The sequence below is a fragment of the Hippoglossus stenolepis genome, chromosome 18 (assembly GCF_022539355.2).
Source record: "Hippoglossus stenolepis isolate QCI-W04-F060 chromosome 18, HSTE1.2, whole genome shotgun sequence".
NCBI classification, from domain to species: domain Eukaryota; kingdom Metazoa; phylum Chordata; class Actinopteri; order Pleuronectiformes; family Pleuronectidae; genus Hippoglossus; species Hippoglossus stenolepis.
The window spans coordinates 7,326,385-7,337,843 of NC_061500.1; the positions used below are offsets into that span (position 1 = coordinate 7,326,385).

At 41.0% G+C, this 11,459-nt stretch overlaps 1 protein-coding gene across 1 annotated transcript; it reads right to left on the reverse strand.

The window, feature by feature from the left end:
* Positions 1-1,402: 1,402 nt before the first annotated feature.
* Positions 1,403-11,219, reverse strand: si:ch211-282j22.3 (ER degradation-enhancing alpha-mannosidase-like protein 3). The gene is made up of 21 exons (XM_035141318.2): positions 10,844-11,219; positions 10,278-10,728; positions 10,116-10,161; positions 9,501-9,601; positions 9,008-9,047; positions 8,752-8,864; positions 8,383-8,536; positions 8,048-8,182; positions 7,757-7,862; positions 7,479-7,576; positions 7,201-7,326; positions 7,001-7,084; positions 6,395-6,478; positions 6,096-6,220; positions 5,778-5,943; positions 5,393-5,550; positions 5,168-5,285; positions 4,705-4,878; positions 4,383-4,548; positions 4,061-4,252; positions 1,403-3,762 (listed from the first exon to the last, which is right to left on the reverse strand). Exons 2-21 carry the CDS (start codon positions 10,430-10,432, stop codon positions 3,488-3,490), a joined length of 2,616 nt encoding a protein of 871 aa, XP_034997209.1. The 5' UTR covers positions 10,433-10,728; positions 10,844-11,219; the 3' UTR covers positions 1,403-3,487.
* Positions 11,220-11,459: the final 240 nt, after the last annotated feature.

The window sequence follows — 11,459 nt, forward strand, 5'->3', positions numbered from 1 at the left end:
TAATTGTAGAATAGTAAAATTAAATAAATAATATATTTAAAATAAATACAATCAAACAACTAAGAAGTTTCCACCTTTAGATTATTGTTTTTAAATGTCTCGTATTGTAAAGTTCCTTTTTCCTTACAGCACCTGAACGCAGCACTTTAATGAGAGACAAGACACAACCATAGGACACAACGCAGGAATTACGTGACGACGTGATGACGTAGAAAAACGTCATGCATTCATCAAAACTACTTTAATGGTTTATCGACTCATCATTCATTCATTTTTATTCATCGGCATCACATGAAGCAACGTGGATGAGTTCATAATAAAGAAGATGGTGGTTGAAGTCAATGAGCAAATAAAGTGATGGTTTTCCAGTTCAGCAGAATGGAGCAGGTGCAGTGAGGTGATGCCTCAGGAGACATTTTAAAAAGGGATGAATACACTTCACATAAACAAACAATAACCATCCATTAACTCTATTACTCTTTTACAAACAGTCAGGCAGCTGACAGACCCGGCCTGTTTGTTTGGTCAGAGCTGAAAGAAGCAGACATCCAAACAAATACCAAGGACAGAATTAGATTAGAATAGAATAGAATGTACTGTCATTGTACAAGAGAAAGCAGTACAACGAAATTAGAGATGCTACTTCTAAAAATCAGTGCAAATTGATTAAAAAAAAATAAAAACAAGTTTAAAATCCGACACGAGACACAACCCAATAATGACACAATCAATAAATAAAATAAAACAGAAGAGTAGTTCCCTCTTTGTTATTGCACAGAATATATATTGCACTTAAAGATGTTGTGAATATGAACTGGTAGAGTTTAGAGACATCGGATAATTCCTTGATCCAGGGGAAGAAACTGTACTTGAGTCTATCTGTTGGACGTTGGATGCTCCTGTACCGTCTGTACCTGAGGTGAACACTATGTGACCAGGAAGGGAAGAGCCTGTCATTATTTTCCTGGCTCTGCCGAAGAAACATTTCAGCTCTGCAGCATCAGTTAGAAGTGCAGCTCTGTCTGTCTGGTGTGAAAAACTAAACATGGTGCATTTATCCTGCAAGAAATACCTGTTATTAGATTTCAAGCCACTTTAGTTGAATTTTGATGTCCCACAAAACCTTTAACTTTATAAACTAATGTGCCTTACTGACGGAATTCATCATCACAGCATGAGAAAAAATCTCCACAATCACTATGGCTACTGAATAAAAAACACAAGGTAGGAACGCATGGCAACAGCATCCTTATGACAAGTTATTTAAGAATAAGTCCTGAGTGAAACCTAAGAGAAGGATGTTTTGTCTCCATAGTGCAGCGATGAAACTCTCCATTTGTTTCCAGTTGGAATTACGTTGCAGAGAAAATCCTCAAATACAGAAATAAAAGAGGGAAACAGGTTTGAAAGTGTGATTTTTGAGTTTATTGACGGCACCGCCTGAGCTCACAGTCAGAAACTGAACAGATAGAGGATATGGAAAAGGAAACCGGAGCCTTGTCATGCATCTCTTTTGGCACTTATTCACCCTCAGCCACTGATCAACAGAAACCGTAGAAAACAGAATTAAAATTAAATAGCCTGAAATGTAATAATATAAGAAAAAAGAACCCCCCCCCCTGTCCATGGTCCTTTTTCCTGTGATTAGTTACATACAGTCCTGAGGTATACGGGTTGGGTAGTGCCTCACACAGGCTCAACACAAAAATAAAATGTCATGTTGGATTAAGACTAGAAATAAACTCAGCAGCATCGGGAAAAGGTTCCACTGTACAAAACATGACAGAAAACACACACTGCTTCTCCCACACAAACTACAGCTCACATCTCATGTACCACAAAAACCCGAAACACGTGCGACAAATTATTAGTGAGAAAAAAGCAACTGAATATGAACAAACTAATTAAAGCGTAATGCATCTTTCTCAACTGTTGCATGATATCATTATACTTAATAATGCCCCCCAAAAACAATGTCATTAGTCTAGAGTGTGAATGAGGGAAAGACTAATATATTTCTAATTAAAAAAAAAAAATTTGAATCTTAAATTAAATCTTGAAAACAAAAACTAGATAGAAAATCCTTCCAATCGATTAGTGGAGTACAGTTGAATTAGTCATGGTTTTAAAACAATGTGCATGACAACAATTGGTCTTTACAGTTTGCATTTCGTATGATGCAAAATTTGCTGTTCTCCAGTATTCCTCACAGACATCGCTACGGCAACACACACACACACGCATTCTTCTACTTATATCTTAGTGAGGACACTCATTGGCATGATGCATTTGCCAGCCCCTTACCCTGACCTTAACCATCACTACTAATTGTTGAACCCTGACATTAAAACCAAGTCTTTTAACCCTGAAACAAGTCTTTGAAAAAGTGAGGACCAGGTTCCAAAAATGTCCTCACCCAAGGTCTATGCTCCAAATGGTCCTCACTAATATATAAGTACAAGCACACACACACACAATCACACAAGCAAATGCAAAGACAGGCTGAATGGTCAATTCTGTTTGGATCTAACACAGATGATCATACCCGTGTTTCAAAGTGCAAAGCAGTCAGAGACTGCAGACCAACCTGTGATACTGCATCTGGAGCGAAGCAGAGTAACTGCACACTTCATTCTTTTCAAGAAAATCAGCTTTGGTCATTTTACGATGTTTTTAAGATGAGATGATTAATTACGACTTAAAAAAAGATTCATGAAGAATTCACCGGATGACAACTATGTAGAGATTTTAGAGGGTTTTGAATGATCGCAATGTTTCAGGTGAGATGCTTTCTCAGGTATTAACAGTTGTTACACATCTTGCACGCACACTATAGCAAAACACACACACACAAAAAATTCCCTGAAGTTGTTTACTATTAAAAAGTAAAATAAACTTTCCAAATTGGCCCCAGTTCTTCTCCTTCATCTGCCAACATTATATTACTGCGAGGTAAAAGCCGCTAACACCACCTACTGGCCAAAAAATTCATCGTCACAGAATATTTAACAGTACTTGTTCATGTGAAAGGTGCAATCTAGATCAAAAACAAACTGCATTGCATAAAAACATAGCTTTTTTTTGTTGCCTTATCTATGTTCTTCTCCTCTAAGGTGAGGTAAGTTTTAATTGTTGTTAATGATCTATGTCATTATCACTGTGTGTACCTTCTATGTGCCTACAGCAATACTACAGGCTAGGTAAAGGAAGCACCAGCCCAGCCAACTCATTCCTACAGTTTTTGGCCTTTAAACTACTTTAGTTTCATTTCCTGCGCCACACAGAATAAAAGCTACAACTGACCGACCGTCTAATAAATATAGAACCACGTTTCAAAGTCAAGGCAGGATATGAGTGTGGCCATCACACTGCTTGGCTGTAAACATGCAGGCTGGGTCAGTTAGGGCTCCATGTGGGGCAGTGAGGGGCTCCGAGGCACATGCCACTCTGAAACTGACAAGGATCAGTGTTCGGAAACTTGGCTGCTTCATGGTCGGGGATTTAGGTCTGGTCCGGAGTTTGTGGGTCGAGAGGAATCTGCTGAACATGGTTCAGTCCTGTCATTCTCTGTCGCCTTCGAGCAGAACTGCTGCTGCTGCTGTGAAGGTTGTTCTCCTCTGAGCTCATCTTCCTCTTGGAGAAGCAACTCTTCTTTATCCAAGATAAACTCCAGCGTGGGCCCTCTGGCTTCCCCGTCCTCCAGCTCCCCCTCCTCTGCGAGGCGGAGTTTGATGTTCATGCCAAAAGGTTTGTCTATCTTATCTGGAGAAGGAGGAGGAAAGACAGAAAAATGCGAAACCATAATGTGAGAACAGAGAAGCATTACATCTGCGAGAGAAATTCAAATCTGAATTGAATTTCTCTCGCAGTATATATAGTATATAGTGTAAATATTAACTGTTTTTAAAGATGTAGGTCTTCAGTACAAAGGAGCTTGGTGCTGTTACAGGCAGGGGAAGTTGAAAACTATTTAAAGACGGTTGGTTGGATTTGTTTATTATAAGAAAAATATAGACCATCACCACCTCCTCCTTTAAATCTGCCTCCTCCTGCCTCTCACCGTGTCCCATCTGCCTCTCCTTGGGCAGCAGCAGCACATCCACATTGTGATGTTCCTCCAGAGCATCAGTGAGCACTGCACCCTCGCGGCTAAACAGGAAGACCAAAGCCAGGCTAATGTCTTCAGTGGAGTCTCCATCTCCAACCATCTGGAAGAGGGGAGTCTCCTCGCTATTACTTCCTTCACGGTGGTCTAAAAAAAAATGAAGGGACAATAATCACTAGAATCACTCTTGACAGTGTTTAGAGGTTGTACTAAACTCTGCATACTAAGCGTTTAGCAGTACTGGAGGCAAAAATATAATCTTATTTCAGGTCCTCACCTATAAAGATGACTGCTATGGCTCCGGCCTCCTGTAGCCAACGAGCCTTTGCAGCAAACATGCAGTCGCCGCGCAGCGCCAGAGCAATGTGGCCTTCAAGTTCCACTGCATTTTCTATTGGCCCACAGGCAGTGTAGGGGGAGGCTTTCACAAGGCTGCCCTTCACCTGTGGCACAAGTAGTTATTGTAAGTTATTGTGCATCTTAAATAGGTGTGGAGTTGGCCATTGGCTTGATAGTGGTTAATCAGACTGTTTCTATTCTACATGTGTAAATTATACGACTTGTTTGCATATTATATTACTGTCACACTGGAAGCTCACCCCATGCTCCTGTTTGGAGAGGTCCTTTCCAAACTTCGCAGGTCCGGCTGTGAGGATGGTCCGACCCAGAAACGGGGGTGATATGAGCTGAACAATATGAGGCACCACCTCTTCCTCATCCAATGTCTGGCTCACCTCTGCCACAAGTTTCACCCTGTATACTCCTTTATGCCGCTGAAGGGATGAATATTTTAAAAAACTGGGTTGAAAATGATGGATGCAGTAATCTACATGGAAATCTACATTCCAGGCATTTTCATCATCATGACCCAATTTTCACTTTGTTAACGTAATTAACCCAATTCTTATAAACCATTTAAATGAGATCAGAAATCCATTTTCTACCGCATAAGCACTGATGAAGTAAACACAGAGCAAAGCATGGCTGATAAGATGATGAAGAAATAATTTGATTATAATTTTGGCAGAACTTCCAAGTCTTTTGAGACAAGCACAAAAATACCTTCCGACTCCCAGCGTCCCCTGCTGTGACCTCGTGCAGTGGAGTGAGAGAGATGCCCATGCTTCTCAAAAACTCCACCGGCTCCATGCCGTTATCATGGAGAGGCAGTTCGATTTCCCTGTAAAGTACAAACACACAGGTTAAAACTCTAAATAATAACAATGGCTAACAGGTTCCTCCAATGATTTCACTCTAAAATCAAAATCCCCATGTGACTGGACAGACCTCACAGGTAAAGGTCGGAAGACTCGTCCCACCCCAGTGAGATATTTGAAGCTGTCCCGGATGGTTTTGGCAAATGAAGGGTTATTGGGAAACAACGTTTCTGTGCTGGGGCAGGAGTGGGTGAACAGATCTTCTTCTTGAGAAACAGGAACAGTCTCCTGGAGAACATAAGCCACAGTTTAACAAACCTTTTCAGCCATTACATTCTGACACACTATGACGATTTACATGTTCAAGTGTCAGTCGGTGTTTTAACTCTGCATTACAAATACAGCCATGTCATGTAAAAATACCCTTGGTTGAAGAATGAGCTTGCATCAGTCAGAGATCCAACATTTAACCCTGTACTATAGCGTGTGGACCTGTGTTAGTGATGAGTTCTCACCGTAATGTTTCCTTGACAGGGCGACTGGGTGATAGAGAGAGAGACAGGGAGGAGGTGAGCCTCTGTGGTGAAGATGTAGTCATCAATGTCGATTGGCAGCTGGCTCTTCTCAGAAAACAGCAGGTAGAGGTATTTAAACATCTCTGCCAGGAAGAAGGAGTCCATCCTACACAAGTTATAATACACAGAAACAGAGGGTTTAAAAACCTTCATCAGAGATGTTCTGACGTTCGACTACAACATTTATATCATCAACATTCAAAACCTACACATTTCAGGTGCATTCATGTCTGTAATGGCAATTTTCTCACATGATACCTGTCTTCATGTGCCCCAGTGCGGACATCTTGCACCGCAGCAAACCCGCAAGGCACCCTGGTGTAGGCGTTGAGCTTTTCCACAATGGACTGACCCACCCTGAGGTAGTAGGGGTCACCAGTGGCCTGAAAAATCAAATTCAATTTAAATACATTTTTTTATACAGGCGAATACCTGCCTCTACTCTACTTCTGACTGGCTTAACCCAATATTGTTACCCAAACATCACAGAACGTTTTTAGCGAAGAATACTGTGGAGTTTATCTCTGTCTGTGACACTGTCCAATCAGCTTCTTCACCTTATAGAGGTAGTAGGTGCTTTCTGCAAACTCTGGTCTCAGTAGGTGTTGGCCCCAATGAACTCTGAACTCTGTAGTGAAAGCCTGCAGGGAGATCAACCAAAGAAAGAGAAAGTAGTTAGTGACATTAGCTTCTTCTAAAAACATTTTCCTTATATTGATTAATATCTTAAAATGCTACAAGACTGAAATTTCCACTTGTTTCTTAATTTGTCAATTTACACACCAACTTCAGCATAAATGTGTCATAACTTTAAATGTGCTGGCTATTGGGGTATAATGTGTACTGGTGCTGATTTAGTTATACTACTTACACTGAGGTATATTCCTGCAGTCACATGTGGGGCTGCTTTATAGCAATATTGGATGTTTTCATTATTATAATAAAGTACCTAAATCTGTCACATATTTATTTCGATGAGGTCAGTGGAAAAGGAAATGGCAGATTTCTGTACTGCTTACTGTTTCAGTTCCTTATTTGAATCGATAGGAAACTTATTGTATCACAAATAAGAATCCAATTGTGTAAAATTATGAATAACATGATATGAGATTATTAAAGATACTTAATATTTGCTAACTAAACATCATTAATCAATTATTTACCTCTGGAAGAAACTTGTGCTGTTTGGTGACTTGGTAAAGCATCTCATGAGTCTCAATGGCAGGTTTCAGATCTCCTCTTAAAACCTGTGTGAAAAATATAATGTCACTCCAGCAACATGAAATAACAACCACTCCAGTACCATGTTTAATGGATGTGAATGTGATTAACCAAGTGCATCTATGGAGCGCATCTCTCTGACCTGTAAGCCGGGGAAGAATGCCAGGAGGGAGTCCATCCAGCTGCGCACGCTCACAGTGGGGTTGTGCATGTGCACATTGAGCAGCAGGGGAGGCTGACTGATGTACTTCATAATTGCACTGTAGTGCTGTTATAGACAAACATCATGAAAATTTGATAAGCAAACTGGGGGAAAAGTCTCCAGTCATTAACAGTATGAAGAAAATCAACGTTGCAACGTGGAGCACGAATACTGCAGGTGCCAGATGGAAGAAGTATGTGGAGGGATGGAAAACTTACAATGTTGAACCTCTGCAGAAAAACATTATCTCCGAGAAGAATATAGGCCTTCATCAGATATTCATAGTACGAGTCGATACCAGCACCAACTCCACTCTCTGAAAACACAGAAGTGAGAGTGTCGATGTAGTTTAAATATAGAGCTGTGTGCGTATGTAATGTAACTATCACTCTTCTGTATCATACTGACAGTCCACTTCATGTGTTAGAACATGTGTAGTTTTCATCTCGTTCCAGTTTTGATGTTACCGTGTATGTGTGTGTTTAATTCGCCTCACCCCTGCGGACCCATTCTCCGTTATGGATGTTGATGACAGTCCCAACCAAGTCACTTCCTCTCTGTCTCCTCTCCCACAGGACATCCATAGCCTTCCTGGCATGTTCCTGTAAAACAGTACGTATTGTATCCTTAGAATGTTTCGGGTAAAAAACTGGCATCAGTATTGTATATACTGTGCTGCATATTGTATTCCTAACTTAGATCTGAGTCTCTACGCAGGTGTGTAGGAGAAAAACACTGCAAACATAAAAAAAAGACTAATTCATAGAGAGGCAGAGGGAGGTAATACCTCAAACACAGACTCTCCTGTCAGTCTGCTGAGGGCAGCAAACTCCAGGATCATTGTTCCTGCACAGGCTGTGCAGGTGTCCGATTCAGTGCCTGTGCGTGAAAGTGGGTTCTGGACACCATACCTCAGATTCACCTGGTAAAACAAAGAAGGAAAGATTAATGTCTTCACACTCAGTTCAAACTATTTTTAGTTGAATGCTAAAATAAGAAATGTGTGTTCTTCATTAGTTCTGTTCTCTCTCAATGCAGTGAAAATGATAATGTTGCATTAACATACTTAAGATCCAAAATAAAATATTGTGATAGTGATATTTATAAATAAATAAGCAGCACCTTAGGGTAGGGAAGGCCACTTGTGGTGTTGAAGGCAGGCAGTAATCGATGGCCCAGCTCTTTGGCCATGTGCAGGAGCTCGTCTTGATACCACTGCATCCTGTCCCCACGCTGACGGAGCAGGTCAGCCATTACATGGGCCCCCAGGAGCCCTCTAAAGAGAAATAAATGAAGAGAAGACATATTATTAAATGTTTCTTTTAAAAGTACAAAATGCAGAAGAAAGATACAACACTATATACAGAAGGACATTTCTGTTAAGTAATGGTATAATCTTGTACTGAGGTGGAGTCAAATCGAAAACCTTCCACTTTTGTAATTAAAACTAATCTATTAAAAAAGTAAATACATTAAAAATATGTTTCATACCCCAAAACCCTGATGTTGGTCTCAAACACAGACACCACCACATCGTTGTCCAGGCGTACTTCGCTCACAGCCTTCTTCACTGCGTCCTCAAACTCATCAAGCTTGTTTAACACCTGCTCACACACAAAAAGACAGGAACACATATATCTACTGTTAAAATGAGGGAAAGAAAATCCAAAAACATATGGCGAGAAAAAAACTAAAATAGCATAAAAACTACATTTCATGCTAGGAAACCGGAAAAGCAAGTACTCACCACCAGGGTATCAAGGGTGTCAATCAACGTGAGAGAAAACCTACAGAGGAGGAGGAAATGTTATGGTGAGTGGGGGGGCACAGCATGAGTTGGTGTCCGACTTTTACATTGATCCAGTGTATTTTATAATGAGCCACAGACTGTTAAATGTCAAATCTGCTGCATCTGCAGTGCAATGACATTATGATGCTTGTGATACATAAAGTATATAATTTACAGCCTTCTAGTAAATATAATTTTAAAGGACTTTTTCTTGAAAAATGCCAAAGTACAGGTGTTTTTATACCAATAGTTTTTTTTACAATCTGCCAGACACAAGTTTAAAAACACTGTAGCCTAGTTCTTTGAAGGAAAGCTATAAAGAGACACAGCAGTCCAAGTGAAACCTGCACTAATGCCAACTGATGTTATTCTTGAAGGAATTTAACTGCTGTGGCCTCATTAACCTCCCTGGATCTTTCTCGGCTTCGATACCAGTGGATGATGAACATACTTTCCCAAGGAGTCATCGATGTCCCCTCTGTTGGGTTCCTGGCCCCGGACTCTCCCCCTGCAGCTCAGAGGCATCAGTTCATCTGCTGGATAGGCATATTTCTGCAAAAGAAACCAATAGTGACTGTTTAGGCTTCATATAATAGTCCACTGAAAATGGGTCATTAAGGAAAGATGGCTGGAGGGTGGAAAATTCTCTAGAGGGAAAATGAAATTAGCAGTCCTCTGCTTATGCAACTGAGGACTCCGTCCCACCACTGGTGCAATGTATAATGGATGCAACGAAGGCCACAGGGCACAATGTAGTGGTTGTGAGCACTTTTTTTTTTTTTAAACTTCCTTCCAGAAAACAGAAACATGCATATATAAATGTAATAATAATAACTTTATTTGTATAGCACTTATCAAAATAAGGTAACAAAGTGCTTCACAAAATCCAGGGCAAAAAATTAATGAACTTAAATAAAAGGGAATCAATTCAGTTCAATTTCAAGCACCAAACTAAACATATTAAGGTCGAGACTCGAGACCTTAAAATGTATGGAGAAACCCAACAGTTCCCACAATGAGCAAACACTTTGGTGACTGTGAAGAGAAATATAAGTAAACATCTTACCATGTAACTCCCGTAAGCATGATCGAACATTTCAACAATTTGGTCCCTGCAAAAAGTTGAAAACACAAATTAATCAAATGGGAAAATGACACTTATTTTTTTTAAATAAGTGCAGAGACTTTCATAACCACAGATTATCAGCATCAATATGTGATTCTTCACCTGATAACATTCTTCTCCTCTGGTGTCATGCTGTGGCTCTCCTGACATTGTCCCCAGCCCAGAAGACTGGTGATCAGCAGGGTCTTGAACATCATCATCATCATCCCAGTGTCAGCAGGGTGGACCCTGCGAAGTGTACTTCTTATCCCCCTCATGTGTTCTGGCCTCGGGTGAATGTGGACAATGAAGCTCCCGGTCCTTTGTCCAACGCCCACAGCAAATCAAGCTGTCCAGCGGGCACAGGTGTCCTCCTGCACGGCCCCAGTGGTGTTCATCCCGGTGGAGAGTCCAACTCCATCTCCCATGTCTCCACTGTGGTTGTCCTGTAGTTGATGCTGTCTTGTTGCGTCCATCACACACACGCACGCGCGCACACGCCTCCAGCCGACCGCTACCCGTGTTAGAACAACGGGCTACAGCTGATCCACGATAAACACCTCGTAATGTTAGCCTGTGGAGAAAAACAGAGGCTATAGCTGGAGGAAGCTAAAGCGCTGCTAACGCTTCTTAAATGTTAAAAAAGAATTGTGAGGCTAAATGAAAGTATGAAATAATAAGGTAGTTACCAAAGTGATGACAGGGTGACAGTGTGGATGCTAACACTGGCTAGCCACCACACAGCCGCTAGCCAGCTAACAACTTGCTAGTTCAACGTCATTCTTTTTTTTTTTGTTTTAAGCAATGCTGCCAGGTTAGCTTCAAGCTTGTCTTTGTATGCAGTTCGCTCGAGGGAGTTAGCTTAGCATCTTCCCCCGAAAACAAACCGTGTAAAGCTAGCTGTGTCACACGGTTGACTGGTCGCTGACACGTCCGCACAGAGCTGTCAAAGTACGGGCAGGGTCTCCTCCTCTACCCGGAGGAGGCTGATGATGCCTGGGTCGGTTTTTTTCTCCCCCCAGCTCAGTTTACATGAAATGAAACCGTATTCACTTCCGCATTGGTTGCTGATTGGGCAGCTGGTCCTGTCGACGACCCCGTTATACGGAAATGGGCGTTGTCTTTAATGACGTCTCTGCCCTGAGTTCATAGTTTTTAACAAATCTCAGTTCCCAGTTTGTCCTTCATGTGGTTTTACTTTAGATGGAGTAAGTTAAGGTTATAAACTGACACCTCACAATATAATGTAATATAACAACTTACCGTTGAACGAATTCAATTATTAATAATTGAATAATAAGAATA

What these genes read in the sequence shown, in the direction of transcription:
- si:ch211-282j22.3 (XM_035141318.2), bottom strand. Translation starts at nt 10,432, where the DNA reads ATGAGGGGGATAAGAAGTACACTTCGCAGGGTCCACCCTGCTGACACT. An exon ending in ACCAACATCAGGGTTTTGGG is followed by an intron (nt 8,537 to 8,751) that starts GTATGAAACATA and finishes ATTTCTCTTTAG; the next exon opens with AGGGCTCCTGGGGGCCCATG. An exon ending in TTCTGCAGAGGTTCAACATT is followed by an intron (nt 7,327 to 7,478) that starts GTAAGTTTTCCA and finishes TGTCTATAACAG; the next exon opens with CACTACAGTGCAATTATGAA.